At 38.4% G+C, this 16,439-nt stretch overlaps 1 protein-coding gene across 1 annotated transcript in view; it reads left to right on the top strand.

Moving 5' to 3' along the window:
- Nucleotides 1–16,439, top strand: part of LOC139711297 (low-density lipoprotein receptor-related protein 2-like) — a 69,167-nt gene that overhangs the window by 31,296 nt on the left and 21,432 nt on the right. The window contains exon 12 of the mRNA XM_071623202.1: nt 10,712–10,828. Coding sequence (XP_071479303.1) covers nt 10,712–10,828 — 117 coding nt within the window. The remainder of the gene's footprint in view (nt 1–10,711; nt 10,829–16,439) is intronic.

The following is a 16,439-nucleotide window of genomic DNA, read 5'->3' as shown; positions in this document are numbered from 1 at the left end:
TTATAGTTTGTGTTTGATCAAATTCCCAAACTAATAGATGCATAGACTACAGTCATTATCATGTGAATAACTAATGTCTGAATTCATAACAGGCTTAATAAATGTCATCAACTCTTGTAGATATGCCTTTTTTGTGTGTGGGTTTTTTTTGGGGGGGATGGAGGTTTGTTTAGTGTCTGGTTTTTAATCTGATTAAAAGAGAGAGAGAGAGAGAGAGAGAGAGAGAGAGAGAGGGAGAGAGGAAAAAAGAAAGAAGAGGATCTCAAGTTTGTATACTTAACTCTGAAAGTTGTAGCAAGCTTTAACCCTTACAGCACCATCATTTTAAAATTCCAGTGCCTATCTATGTAACAGTGTGCCTTGTCTTTGGCATTGATTGGGTTTAGATTAACCATGATGACACACTGGTGTTCCCTCACAGATCTCTTCACCAGGCCTTCTGCCTCAGCATGTAGCTCTGTGACTTTCACTCGCCAAGACCTGTTCAGAGTTTACAAAGCCAATTGATGACTTCCCGACCAAGTTAACCGTGTATCAATGATAGCTGGGTGCCTGCTGTCTATTTATCTCGCTTGATCTCTCTCGCTTGTCTTCCTGTTCTGCTTAGAAAGCCCCTCGGAAGATTTTATTGTACTTTACTTGTATCCACAGATCAGATTCTTTGCTTTGTCATTTTCATTGTAAGTCTTCAGAAGTAATAATCTGTTTTTACAAATGCTTATAAACTCTTTATGTACCACTTTCACACACCAGACTCAGTTGATGGCACGCCAAGTTCGCACATTCTGATCAAACAAACAAACAAACCTGCCCAAGCAGATCGATAAATTGCCAAATGCCACAGGACAATGAAAGTATTTCTGGTGCTTTCGTTCCTGTCACATGTAGCTTGCATTTTATATGGTGATTGGATGTCAAGTGGTTTTCCGTACTGGATTTGCGGATAAATCTGAAACTTCTGTCACCGTTTACTCGGAAGTATGTTGCCTGTTAAAGTGGTTTTCTGTACTGGATTTGTCACTGTATACTTGGAAGTATGTTGCATGTTAGCTCCTGTATTGAGGGTGGCTTACAGTTTACTTCTCTTTGATGCTTTCACAATTGAATAAATTAGAGTGGTAGTCATACAAGAATAGTATTGAAATACTTTCCATCACCTACTTACCCAATTTTGCACATGATTCTAGTTCTTTTCATCGATGGCATGTCTTGGCCATCATGTAATATCTGTCTGAAGCAATCTGCTTTGGTTCCCTCTCTATACTTGCTGTCAGTTTGCAAACTTTGTGGAATTTCTCTTTATTTTTTTTTCTTATGACTACTTGTCACCATTAAAAGAGACCATTCTTTTAAAATCAAGATGCTCGTGAAATCAGAACTTCTCTGGGAATAGGATGGAAAATAGGTCGATATAAGTACTTGGGGGCTCTTCTCTTCTGTGTCCCCAAAGAGAACAAGTGACAATTCACAGGGTCCTTTCAGGGGAAGTCACAATTACGGATGATGAATTAATGGCCTTTTATATCAAGTCCCAACAAGTGATACAAAGAGAGAGGACATGTCACAATTGAGAGGATGGTGGGGATTTCCACTGCTGCCCCGTCAAATTTAGGAGAGAAGAGATAATTTTTTTTTTTTTTTTGTGGGGGGGGGGGGGAATTGATCAATTCTGGGGATTGCTCATTCTCAGCTTGATGAGTCTATGTCCTCAATGAGAGGCTACACTTATTGAGTTAGCAAAGATTTCCACTTCTCTTGGAAAATTGCAAACTGAAGACATTTGTTCTTCACAACCCAAACAGAGTAAAGGGATTAGAACAATAAAGAATTAAAGAAGAAATTGTATCTGAGATTTCTCGGGACTGATGATTCTAAATTTCTGACTTCCTCAGCTGACATTCTAGGTCATGCCATATCTCAGAATTCATTCGTGTCCAACACACACATTAGTCATGGAGTTTTTGCCTCATTCCTGAGTAGAACATGCAGGTGGTATTTATTAGGTTCAGATCAGCACACCACTTAAAATAACAACTACCTCATAACACACAAAAAAAGTAAAGCCACCATATCAAGCGACTATTCAGTAGCCAATCTGCTTTTGGCATCTGGGTGTGGACTAGGGTGATGTCCATTATTCAAAAGGTTCTTTAATCCAAATATGAAATAAGGTTTGTTCTTCTGAAAGTTCGTTCTTCCGGAGGTTCATTATTCCCAAGGTTTGTTCATCCGAAAATGAAAAGAAAGTGCAGACTAATGAACCGTTGGAATTACAAATCTTTTTTCATTTTGGGTTTAACAAACCTTGTAGAATAACAAAATCTTTTTTTTTACGATTCTTCTGAATAGGGAATCTTATTTCAGTTTCATTATTAATGAACCTGTGGAATATCAAACATTCAGAATAATGAACCTTTGGGATAATGAACCTTCAGAGTAACGAACCTTACCTTTACTGTCAGATGAAGAAGCCTTAGGAATAACGAACCACAACTATTGATTGTCACCATGGTAACTACTACAATTGAAACTTGAGAGTTCAAGTCTTTCTTTTTCTGCAGAAGTGCAGATGGTGAATCTTAATCTCAAGAGAATTTCTATTGATACAAAAACAAGAGTTACCAAAATCTTGGTCCTAAAGTGACTTTCTTTTACAGTTTTCACAGAGTTGTGAAATGAACTTAGTGTGTGGTTGGTATGTCATATACACGCATCTGTATTTGCATTTGTGTGTTTGCTTGTTTGTTTTTGCGGGGGTTGGAGGAATGTTTTCTCAGGGGGTTTAATTTAAAGGCCAAACATAGTTCTGGTCCGCCTGCAAAGTTGTCAAATTTCACTCAAAAATGAGACCTATGCCTAAGAAATGTGTGGAATAACGCTGTAATAGCAAGATATTCCTTGGGTAACGACGAAAATGCGAAATATTAAACAAAAACGTTCGAATCTCAGAACTTACCCAATCGGGGTCAGGCTGACTCAGACTGGGGGACAACTCGGCCTCGCTTTGACGGCGGAGGCGAGTTGTCCCTCTGGATTATACAGTGTTATACTATGGGAGCGCTTCGCGTTCTGGCTGCTCACAGTTATGGGCCGAGTTGATACAACGCGCGCATTAAAGAACCTCTTTGGCGCGCAAACAAAATGAACGTGCGCCTAAGTATAGAATATAGCAATCACGAACTCCGTGTAAATTGTCTGAAATAGGGCCGAGTTGTCCCTTAGACCGAATTAACCTGGATCCTTTTGGCATAAAAGTCGGTATACCAACTTTTGTTATTGATCTCAAAATACTCCATAACAACTCATCATCCCGGCAAATTGTGTCAGTCAGGTAAGTTTCTTGGTAGACTCTTGATATATCACAAGCAGATATGAAATGGTGCAAGACGGTTTCTCAAACCCTTACCAGAACTATGTTTTCACTTTAAGCTTTAATTTTATAAAAGTTTTCAACAAGTGGCATCTATTCTGTTTCTCCATGTCATTTGTGATTGGTTCGCATCCAGATGTGGAGGGTCAGTCAGTGTAATAGCAGGAGCTTTGGGAGTTGAATTCAGATGCCGTGTTTCCTCCAATTAAAGTCCACAGCATGGTCTGGCTCTGTTGCATGCAGATGTCAAATCTAATTCCCTTTTCAGACCAACACAATATTCCTTCAAGGAAAACAACATTTTTTACTGAATTTGTTTCCTGAATTATTCAGGTTCTAGTTACGTGATTGAGACGTGTTATTGAAACAGTTATCCCTGTTTTCTACAGAGTATATCTTGTTTTCTGTGGTCCTTCAAGCGATAACGTAATATCTCCTGTTTGCTAGAACTGGCACTTGCCCAAAATTTGCTTGTAGAGGGCTTATTGTGTAGTAATTCAAATGACGCCCTGTTGAATATCAACAACAAAAACATCAACAATGTAAATATTAATGCTATCTTCTTAAAACTGTTAGTTGTAAATGAACCTTTTGTCTTAATATCAAGTTTCTTTTGAATACAAGAGAAGTAGTTATGTAGATAGCATGATATAAAATATCATTTATTTTCTTTTGTTTTAGAAATGTGCTAATATGATAATCACTATTAGAATAAATGCTTCTGAGAATGCTTAGAGTTTGAATTCACATTTGTCTGTAACCTGCATGATAGTCATGCTTGAAACTCTGGAAGTTTGTGAATGTTTATGTATGAAAAGCTAATTCTCAGTGCTCACAGCATCTTCAATTATCACCAAAATTTGAATCTGATTTCTCATGTATTTTATAATTTACCTACATCACTTCCATCTTGAAGATCCTTTTAGATATACAGCGTATATACTGTGTATGTAGGCCTATGTATGTATGTATGTATGTATATTTGTTTATTCAGTCATTATCTATCTTTTTATCTATTTTTGCCAACCTCCTAAGAAATTTTGCTTGCATTGAAAAAAAGAAAGGTGAAATAAGAGTTACACTAATTTTGAATACTATTCATTACAAGCTTTTGTTACTTTCAAAAGAGTGAAAATGTCAGATTTTTTTCTTCTAAAATATCAATATATACCATAGTACATTACTGATATTTATAGTTTATGGCAGACACATCTTAAAGATATGTGAATTTCCATGCATGCCACTGATGGTCAGCTTCAAGGGTAAACTTGTTTTTTTTTTCTTTTATATTGTATGTTTGGAGAACTGTTATGATCATGTAACTAGCCAGTGTCATCTCCTGGTTGTGGTCAATGTTAACGTTTTAAAAAATGGTGAGCTGCTATCTATTGAGGACATTGCTCACTCTCATGTCATTCACAAACTGTTGTAAAGCCAAGAGCTTGGGAGGATATTGACTGTCCTCTTTTTCCTCACAGCATGTTCAAAGGGATCATCCAGTTTTGGTTAAGACCTAATTTCACGTTTCTATGTGTGTGTGTGTGTGTGTGTGTGTGTGTGTGTATGTGTGTGTGTGTGATAATGAGAAACCTCTTATGATATATGAAAGAGCATGTAATTCCAAGAGGAAATCACCAATTATTTGATGAAAATTGGTTTTGAAATGGCTGAGATATCCAAAACAGAGCAATCTTAATAAGAGGTGGGACCCATCTTTTATTATGATTGCTTTGTTTTACTCTGTTTTTAGATGTCTCAGCCATTCCCAAACTGAGTTTCATCAAATAAATTTTGAATCCCTCTTTGAATGGTATGCTCTGTACTGTTTCATGAGTGGTTTCTTAATATATTACATAAAGTTCAAAGCCCAATCCTCATCTCCACCAATAATAAACTGTCCCTTTAACAATCGCTGCTATATCAAGGAGCTAGTTCCTGAACAGAATTGCATATATACACATCCAGGAGGATGAAGGATTGTCATAGATCCATCATTCTGAGTCAAGTTAAAGGGGCATAGTCCCGGTAGTGTAGATGGCGCTGTTGATGCTACTACCGATCACCGTTAGCATTGATACGAAGATTGCTGAAATTGAGCTGTCATCAAGAGTAAAGCGCGTAGGTGTTGCTAAGTAACGTTGCCTTCGTTGTCTTCTCTGCGCATCACGCAGTCTGTAGTAATGCCAGGGTGCGTGCATATGTGCTTCTTATTATGACATCACAAAAGAAATTTGCTAAAGCTGTCATCCCCCTGAGCCGAATCATGAGCCGAACTGTGATCGGACCACTGACACAGTGGATCTGACTTCTACGGACTCGGGAAAGTGGGCCAAAGCGTAAGCGCCAAAGAGAAGTCGATAGCGTAGGTCTCTATAGGAAACTTGCGCCGTGCGCCCGCGTACGCATTTGACTAAAACACCGGGACCGTGCACCTTTAAAAAGTGCAATGCCCTGTGTTTCTTCTCTCAGTGAGATATGAATTATTCAAGTCATTAGGAGATCATTATAAACCTAAATCTTAGTGTTTACCTCAGCACAGAAATGAGAGCTAAGTCATAATGACTGGTGACATTACATTTACATGCCCTTGTATTTATTTTTTTTTTTAGACGTCATCAAAACTTTTTGATTGTATGATTGAGGTTTGATATTGCCTGACTAATTCATCAGAAGTATTGAAATACATCTTATCATTAGATTTCATGAATCCATTTCCCCTGTTATGCATTGAAACAGAAAAACATTGTCACATACCTTTAAAGTGATACTTTGAGTAAGTCTTAAAAAAGGAGGGAGAAAAAAAGAAACAGAAACATGCACAATTCTGTGAAATGCGGTTAGTAATGTACTTACAGGTCGAATGTGTTTGTATCACAGTGTGAAAGTAAGGTGTGGATATTTTGATGCATTAATTTTTTTCTTCTCAAGATGTATGGAATGAATTTCTGTGTGTGCACATTCCAAGTTCACAGAACTATTAGTATATATTATTCATACATAATAGGGGTATCATTAGAGTGGACAGTACTATTACCAATAAAAGTATGTACTATTTGCATATATGTACCGTAAAGTTCCGTGTATAAGACGCACCCGTGTATAAGACGCACCCCTACTTTCGGACCTAAAATTAAAAAAAAAAAAAAAAAACACGAAAATTTCCACGCAAATATTGCATGTGTCAAACACATTATTTCAGCTCAAAATTTCCCTAGAATGCAGCATGTATTTGCTCTATTTTTCGTTTCCTGTTATACTTTCTTTTAATGGTATCCATCGGACATCGGCAAAATATGGAAGACGCAAAATGCGAGACTTGTCTCGGTACTCACTTGCTATTGTTTCGCCTTTCAATCGTGGTACATGTATCATATCGTACTCATGATGACTGTAAAGTACGATCTTTGCTATCATACATAGCAGAGGATGTCTCGCATATTGACGCATGTCAGACTGGAAGGTTCATTACGAAAAATAAGAAAAACATCAACAAGTGTAGCAGAGGGATCGTACGGCGAGACGTACGGTGCGTACGGTAATTACACTCACTGTTGTTTCGCCCGGAGGGATTACCAGTAACATGTGTGTCTCTTGTACCATGCTTGGTATGCAGTGCCTAGCCATTTGCAAAAGGCAGCTCGCTATAATTTCAGCACACGCACACAGAGAACAATGGACTTGCACACACAGCGCGCAACGGGCAAGCGCGCTCCGATCCGATCGTTGTGTGCACGCGAGTCCATTGCAAGAGCCTCTCTGCAGCTGCTGCCTTTGCACAAGGCTTGCTAGCTAGCTAGCTAGCTACAGTGTAGCTATGCTATTCTGGCCTCGTGAAATGAAGAGCAAACGAACGCCATGGATATGCATGCATGCTTCACACATCGTTCGTATTACGGTGACATAGTGTCGATCCTACTCCGTATTTTACAGCTTTTGTCTATGGCCATATTGATGCTAGTACACTGATAAGTTTTACGGTATCGGTAATTTGGTAATGATACCTGTACATCGCGTATTTCAGCTACTAGGTTGGCTGTTGGTAGCTTGGTAGACTGTAGTGATACAGCTGTAGTGATACATCGGTAGCAGTGGTGTTACAGCTGTTGTCTATGGCCAGATTGATACATCGTTACTGCACAAGGCCGATGTAAGTTTATCCCGTATTTGCAGCTTTTGTGTGTGCAAGATTGAAAGATCGCTCATTTATCCGTGAGTTTTCGTGATTGCTTACCTTCCAAACGTCGATGGGCATACATGGCCCCAAGTTGACCTAATAAAATTGGGTGTACATGACAGATTTTTTTCCGTGATTTGACTGTACTGTACCCGTGTATACGACGCACCCCCGATTTTCAATGTTTTCCGACGAAAAAATAGTGCGTCTTATACACGGAACTTTACGGTATGTAGTGATGGGTAGGGAAGGAAGAGAGGGAGGGCTATATAGAGAATAAGGTGAGGGAAGTCAGGGGGATGTACAATGTACGTATGCTGGGAGGGAGGGTGATATGGCAGGCGAGGAAGTGTGCTTTGCTGATGAAGTAATTTGTCACTGCCTGTGACTGCCTGAGCCAATGAGCATGGAGAAGCTAGTTACACCATTAGTTCACCAAGTCATGGGGTTCAGTCTCCAGTCCAAACCCCTCATTGATGCCTCTCTTCTTACTTTTAATAGAATTTGACTTTTTTCAATATATAGAACAAAACTGGATACCAACATTCATGTGCAATTGGATACCCTTGCTTAGCAAGCTTGCATTTAATAATATTTCTCTTGCATTTTCACTGAAGATTTAAGATTTAATGAATTGAACATTGTATTTTGGTAATGTTTTGTGGTACATTCAAGCTGGTTACCACATTTCATCCTGTCTTTGTTATATTAGATGTATTTTCATTGGGAAATGTGAAAATAATTTGATATTAAAACACTGGATGCTCCAATGTTCATGGCTTTTTGGTCTTACAGGTTGTTTGATTACCCCAAAACTATTTCAGTGTGTGGTGACAACATTGATAAAAGTGGGCATTGATATCATTGATGTCTACTGTTTTGTTCTTTCTCAAAGAACAAAGTATTTGGAGCAGGAAGAGTTTTTAGCCGATAATGATGATTCCACAATTAAGAGTTAAAAAGAAAAGAAAAAAAAATCAATGAACTAAAGCAGGAGATTTGTCTAAGAATACCTTAAAGGGTGGTTTATTTTCTACTCTTGTAGGAATAAGAGTGCCAGAATCTGTTAAAGTATTGTCAAATGATGTCTCCAACTTGAAAAGAAGTAGTGGCAAGAAATTGAAAAGGGCTGTGTGCTGAAAGAAACAAAATGTGCTGGCCGGCTTTGAGATCTCAGAAAAGTTGATTATGCCTTCAGTGATAAAGGTGTCACCATGAGGTAGTCTCCGCGAAATGATGAGTCGCATCATCGCTGGAGGGAGCGAAGAAAGTGTGCACTCCGAGGCCTACGTCCTCTGCTAGCCCGTGGGTGTCTGTTGCTGTCGTCATCGGGCTGAGTGTTACTCACTTGGGTTTTTGTTTCTGTATTTGCTGCTCCTCCGCTGTCCAGTCGCTTGTTTCCTTGATCGCTCTGGGGCATGCAGTAAACATTTTCTTTCTCCCTGTCTGCCGCAGACACTAGACTTTTGGACCAGCCGGATCACTTAACACGTCGCACTTCCTCCAACTCAAGCAACATTTTGCTTTTGAGTTTCTTTGTTTGGGATATCACTTACTTTTCCAGCGTGCCTGAAGTTTGCGCTTGTTTCAAGTACTGTTGGATTATTCCTTGTAGGGGAAAGATTTTTGTTGAATCTTTCCACATTGGCAAAGTCACATTTTGAGTGAAATGTTTGAGATGTCAGTCATGGCATGTTGGATATCTATCTGGGCTTATCAAATCTAGAAAAGAAAAGAATTTGGAGAAGTCTTTTGGAACAATCAGGTAAGACAAAATGTCATTTTTTTTAAACTATAAGGAAATGCTCAATTGGGCAGAACACAATTTGCCAACATTCTGTGTTAATTTTCTTGCGACTAATGCAACTTCATACAATTATCATATTTGCATTTTTCATTTTTGCTGCAGTGTGTAATGTTTGCATGCTTTTGCCAATTTTGTTACCATTTGAATTGGAATTTCCCTTAGTCTAACCACAGTCATGCTGGTTGGAAATGTCAGGTTATATCAATGAATGAATGTCCTTAGGCTGTGACATTTGTGGTAATGATTAAATGATTATCACGTTATGGGGACAAAGCTTAATGAGAGACCATCCCTCTTCACATGTGGAAATGTAAATAGTAAGGAGAGGATTAGCCTCAAGGTTACTTACAGCATCAAAGATAAGGAATTTCCTTTTTGTTTAACATAAAAAGGCTTATAAAATTGCATATGTGTTCATTGTACTATTGACTAATTTCAGAATACTGCTCCCAGTTTTTGTAGGTCAACTATTTCTGGGGGATTAAACGGAATGCCTGCAAAGTTTTTGGTTTTGTTTTGATCTTGTTTTGTTTTTGCCATGACCTATCTATTTCCCCCTTGGCTACTACCTTACCCCCTGCAGATTTTTTGGCTGTAGGTCAATGATGCTTTTGTTCAAAGCTATTCCAAGGGAACAAAAATTATACAGCTGACCTATATGATTCAGTGCCCAGATCACTTCAAGGAAGATGATTTTTGAGAAAATGTATGTCTGGCTGTTGTAAAAGATCAGCAGTTGCATATCACATGCCAAAATTTACAGGGCATCTTCAATGGTGTTATACAGCTTCTGCTGCACTTTTTTTTCTCTTAGTAAGTGTTTTGTTCATACATGCACGCATACATAAAAATATGTGTATACTCTTTAATATGTATGCATACAGATACATTGTAGATGGATAGACAGTCTGCCGCGGACAATTTCATATATGAGTGTGTGTGTGTGTGTGCGTGTGTGTGTGTGTTTGTGTGTTTGTGTGTTGTGTGATTTTAGTCATTCTTGTGAACATGAATGTAAAAGTTCTTCTTTTTTTAATGATGATCCAGAGTACAAATGTAACAGTCTTCATGTCACAATGAGAAATATGATTTCATTTAGTTGTCCATACTTTACTTAGAGCATCAGATTTGAATAATGATTGTGATGATGAAAGATAGGCACTATATAAGTGTATCTTTTCTCCAGAAGCAATTTTTATCTTTCATTTTCACACATTCCTCAGTTTCATTTGATATAGAGAGAACAATAGAAGAAATAGAAAATGCTTGCTCTGCAAAACTGATGCAAAATCTGGTTTTTGCTTGTAGTCAGTTTTGATGTTCAATATTCATCTTTTGACCATGTTTTCTCACTGCCTAGATGAATGTTTTCTGGGACTCCATAATTGTCATCCAGAGGCTCTCTGCACCAACACACCAGACAGCTATCGCTGTACCTGCCAGCCGGGATACATAGGGGACGGCTTTACTTGCATTGGTAGGTGGAGAATGAAACCAGAGCCCTGTTTCATAAAGCTGTTCTTAAAGGCATAGTTTACCATTTGCAGATGAAACAAAAACCCAGCATTCGTGCTTTAAAATACTTTTAAAATGTGAGGTAGGGATAGAAACAACCACTGTAGAAATTTGAATCTGTATAATCGATGTTAAGTGTTGTTAAATACAAAAAATGTGAACAATAGTTACAATAAAAAATGTTTCCAGACTAAACCGTCTACAGTTATGGTTTATTGAGAAAAACAATGATATCTCCTTATATTTTAGGCTTTATTGCGAAAATCTTATATGGTGGGATGTTTTGTGATACAACAGACCCACACATCATATGCATCAATGTGATATCTTGAACATTTTTGAAATCACTGCTCCCAAGGTCAACTGGACCTTTAAAGTCACAAACGACTTAAGAACAACTTGTGATCAGTTCTGATGTGCTATACTTGTGTATCAGAATTTCCATAATTCAGCACAAGAACTGATCATCAGTCGTTCTTAAGTTGTTTGTACCTTTAAGAACGGCTTTATGAAACACCCCCCCCCCCCTTTGTTATGATATGTGCACATCAGACCTGCTGATGTCAGCCATGTTTATCATAATTTCTTTTTCTATAGGAAATTTTACTTTACTTTCTCTCTGTCTCAATTTTACACTACTGGCTTGCTATTATTTGATAAGCAGAATTCAGCAGCTTTTTTTTTTTCTACATAATATTCTTTTTCTATGATGCCAAAAGTTGTAATATCCAAGGAATTACTTGAAAGCCCTTTTCTCATGACAAGATGACTAGAAATTGTTTAGCATCAAACAGATATCATTCGTCACATTACTGAGAATTAGACAATGCCAGATTCATTTTCATTGAGGGGTGCAAAGAAATGGGGAAAAAATTGTATAAAAATTGTGACACATTTTTCTCTTTTTTAATACAGCTAAAGCTTTGTCCAATGTTCACTTTCATATCAGTCATGATGCAATAAGATTAGGATTAAACAAAAAATACAAGTGACCACAAGAGATGAAGAGAAATGGCAATCATCTGACCAAGCACAGGTGACCATTCCAATTATCAGCCACCCTCCAGTCAAGCCCTACGGCTTCCTACCCCTTCAGCGAGGTTGTTACATAACCATGAGCACCACAATTGTGTATTTCCTCTTGCTCTTTTAATATCTCCAAGTTTACCTTTTTAAAGATGATCATATCTTTCTTAGCTCTCTCTCTCTCATGCTCTCTCTCCTATTGCAAGTGTTCAAGCTGAGCAGTAACAATCTTTCATAGCTGAAACTAGACAAGTAGCATTTGAAATACACATGAGTGTTTCTGTGATCCATCCTTTGAAGAATATGATAATTTTTGTCAGAATTCATTAAATTTCATTAGAAAATCAAGTGGCTATCCACATGTTTGAACACTCAGAGCTTGTATGATAAGAGATTGATGTAATAATATCCTCATACTGTATGGGAACAATGGTAGCAATAGAAGAAGTAGCTGTAGTGGTAGCTATAATTGCAGTCATTGCTGTTAGCTTTACTAGAGAAAGCACGGCACAAAATGTCAAAAATTCTTTGTGAAGGTTAATACCATTTGTGAGAGAATTTTGTGAAATTGACAGTATGGGAGCAAATCGTTTTTGGCCACAAGCAGCAATAACTTTAAATGCCAACTTAAAGGAATGTTTATAGCTGCCCTCTGTCTCTTTTGTGTGAGTGCAATCTCATAAATGGCCGTCCTAGCAACATCCCTCACTGCAAGGGTACACAAAAGTAGGTATCTTATTTGCACGTATTCATATTTCATGCCATTTTTTATGCCATCTCCGTCAAAAGGGAAAAATCTAACATTGAAAGTTGATTCAGAGATTTTCAAAGTGATCGAAGAAAGTAAAATAAAAGTCAAGAGACCTTAAAAGTCATTATATTTAAATAGGGAGGCAGTTTGAACTGACCTGTAGCAATGACTGAGTTAATGGCAAGTGTCAGCATTTGGGAGAAAATTTCCAGCAAATTAGTAGCATGTCTATTAAAATGATAGTTGATACTTCATGGTTAAAGGGTTACTTTTGCTGCAGTGAAGCTGTCACCTCCAAGATGCCATACAGGTCACCTTGTGTGACATTGCACAGACCTACATTAGTATTATACCCCTTTCAGTAACTCCCCTGGCTAGCGCCAGGCCCGAGCTAAGTCATAAAATTTTGAGTTTATGAATGGGTCGGGCCAAAGTGGCCCGTGCCAGGAGCGGACTATTTTGGCACTGCTGAAGCTAGCACCAGGCACGGGCCAGGCTCAGTCTTGATGCCAATCGAAGAGTTTATGAATGATAGCAGCACCAGGCTCGGCCCAAAATTTCTTGCACGGTCAAAGGTCACAATTACCTGGCCATGCCCTCCGCCGGAGCGCGCGTTCAGTTGCCATGGTAGTTATCCCTTACGTGGCCGAGTTCGTGAATGGGTTATAGTAAAAGTAGCACGGCTCTGCTGTAGTTACTGAACGCAATTTTTACTGCTTGGCACGGGCCAAATTAGCTCGGGCCAGGAGCTGGCCAGAAATGCATGAGTTACTGAAAGGGGTATCAGTCGGTCCGATGTCTTGCATGATTTTTAGCTATATCAGTCAAGAAGGTGCTAAGTAGTAGTGCTGTGTCTCAAATCAGGGATATTTTCTCTCATCTGTGCTTCGGGTCTATCCAGTCTTGTAGAAACTTTCTTAGATCATCCACATATCTTGCCATTTTGAGGCCCTGTTTGGATCATTTCTCTCCCCCCTCCCCCCCCCCCCCCCCCCCCTCCTCTCGCCCACTCCAATGATTTCGTGCTGGGTTCTTGGGCCAGAAGGGAACATTTGATTTTATGATATGTGCAGTCTTCCCACAATATCCGTCTCGTTCCTCCCGTTGACAGATGGTAGGGAATTATTCTTCCCATGACATGTCAACAAATCAACTCCAGAATGTGATTTCCATGTTTCCATCATTAAATATGATTATTGATATCTCCTTGTGATAACCCAGTTCAGATTACCTGCATGGCACAGATTTAGTTGAGGTTTTTCTACAGTGATTTTCTTGTTCGATGCAATGGGTCTCCTGAGTCCTGCATTATTTTCCCAAATCCTCCAAAAATTATTCAGACCTTCACCATGATTCATGAGGAAATGTGTCAAGCTTTCCCTCAGATCTCTTTAAATCCAACATTTAGCCCTCTTGAGCCACACATCTCAGACTGTCATCGATACTGTATGCAAACAAGTTACCAGTGGTGATGAAAGCGTTAATTTTTCTTTGACTCATCGGTATATGTGTGTTGTATTTTTTTTTTTTGGTGCAATTATGTGGACATCCACAATCATGCAATATTTTTCATGACTCTGGATACCAAAGAAAAGAAAGACAAGAGTTTAAAGAAAACCAAACTTCAGGGATTTGTTTGATTTTCATTATGAAATTATAGATCATGAGTTTATTCATGCAGATTTTCCACAAATTTTCCAATAAAGTTACGTCAGTCACATCTTTAATGTTAACAATAGAAATCACAGATGGAATCAGTACTGTATTCACCATATATTTTGTTAGTATGGTTTTGGGCATTTTGGGACATGTAAGACAATTTGGCAAGTGAATGCTTTTGTGGTCGAGAACCACAGTGATGAAATGAGACATAGATATTATCCCTTTTCAGAAGAAAACTTAGAGATCCCACCTTGGATTATGGTATACATGTGTTACAGGAGAGGATATGCATGCAAGTTGTTGATTTAGTGTAGTTATGATATGATAATAATAATTGTAAATTTATATTGCACAATTTCTATAGGAATATACTCAACTGCGCACAACAATATAATCAAAATAAAATAAACATCAGTTGATTCAGGAAATTAGCAAAAACATAAGACACAGCAAAATAAGCAATGTTCTCTTGATAGCGTAGATAAAAACAGCACATGAAATCTGTGTAGTTAAAACCTCATCAGTCAGTATGTTTTTAAACAAGTAGAGTACATACACATCTTTCAATCTCTTTAAGTGCAGATGTAGCAGGGTGTTTGAGAGTCTGGTCACACCTTTGCCACAGTGATTGAATTGTTCAATACTTCCTTCGACATTAGTTCCCTTCCCAATTATCAATGCGTGCCCCAGCAAAGGTGTGAAAATGACCCCCTTTTAGGCCCATCCTATAATTAACTTGCCAATACCCCGGCTAATTAATGGTATGATTCAGCCAATGGGGAGGTTGGCCACGCGTCAGAACACACTACCATTTGTTACGTTTCCTCCTCCAAACACAACCTTAATAGCCCACCGGGTGGCTCGCTTCAGTCCTGTACCTGTAACATACTAAAATGAGCAAGTTTCTATACCTTCCGTCTCCTATACCAACCTCGGCAGAAGAACCATGACAAGCAATTTTATCGTGCTCACTTTTAATTGATGTTGACACATCTTACTCATATGAGTTTGAACTGGTTTCTTTCCAGTCAAGTTCACAAATGATGCATAATTCAGATAGATCATAAGCCAATAACATATGGATGGGATCATTCAATCGGACACCAAGCTACTCTGTACATAGGACACTGCAGACATATGTATGACCTCCATCCACAAAACCAAAAATATTCCAAATACTGTAAACGCCAATATTTTCGCGCGATTAATTTTTCGCGCTGAGCGGCTCGAAAACATATTCACGGGTTCTTAAATTCGCGCTCCGCAGCGGGTTAATACACAGTCGCTGTTTTCATCCAGCGATGCCAGCGTATGAAAAGCGAGTGCGAGTACAAGCGCTCAACTACGTAGTACACTGTACATGTATTTTACTCGATACAATCGTCATGTACTGTAGTACTAGTACTGTAGTCGCGGGGATGTAGCACACAAATCGGCCGTGGGCTCGGTGCGTGCGGTGCGTGCGATGATACTGCTATATGCGTAAACATGTCTGTACTACGTAGCAGTATCATCGACGAAGCGCACACAATTCAGGCCGTTCAAAATGTGCGTAGAAAATTGCGAAGATATATTCGCGCGTTTTTGAATTCGCGCTAGCTGAACGTAGCGCGAAATCCGCGAAAATTAATGTACCGCGAAAATTTCCACGTTTACAGTATAAATCTGTTTTTCATTGACTTGATGAAAGTAGAATCCTAGGTGTACAATGGTGATTGTCTTGCCAATTTTTATATAGCTCTATAATTTAACCCCGGTAATGATTTTGTAGATGCATTGGTACACATGTATTCTACCTCTTTTTCCTTTTTTTGATAAATGTGTCCTCTGAAAAGCACTTAAACTCAAATGTCTTTCTACATTTTGACATAGAATCTTCATAGTATACACATACATATGCAGTCATTCTCAAACCCACCAAAGCAAAAACAAAACAAAACAAAAGAAGACTTTCTCACCTTCTGTCAGTTCATAGGTGAAAGTTACAGATTCACTAAATTTCACCTGCGAATGGCAAAGGGATCAAATAAGAATAATAAAAAAAAAAACTAAAAAGAGCAAAAAGAACAAAACAAAACAAGAAAGCATAAAAAAGTAAATAATGCAATAGGGTACAAATAGGGTGCAAATATTT

The sequence above is a fragment of the Diadema antillarum genome, unplaced genomic scaffold, assembly GCF_040938485.1.
Source record: "Diadema antillarum isolate AM-2024a unplaced genomic scaffold, OU_Dant_1.0 seq00001638_RagTag, whole genome shotgun sequence".
NCBI lineage: Eukaryota > Metazoa > Echinodermata > Echinoidea > Diadematoida > Diadematidae > Diadema > Diadema antillarum.
The sequence above is the reverse complement of the archived record's forward strand: the minus strand, read 5'-3'. Positions and strand labels throughout refer to the sequence as shown.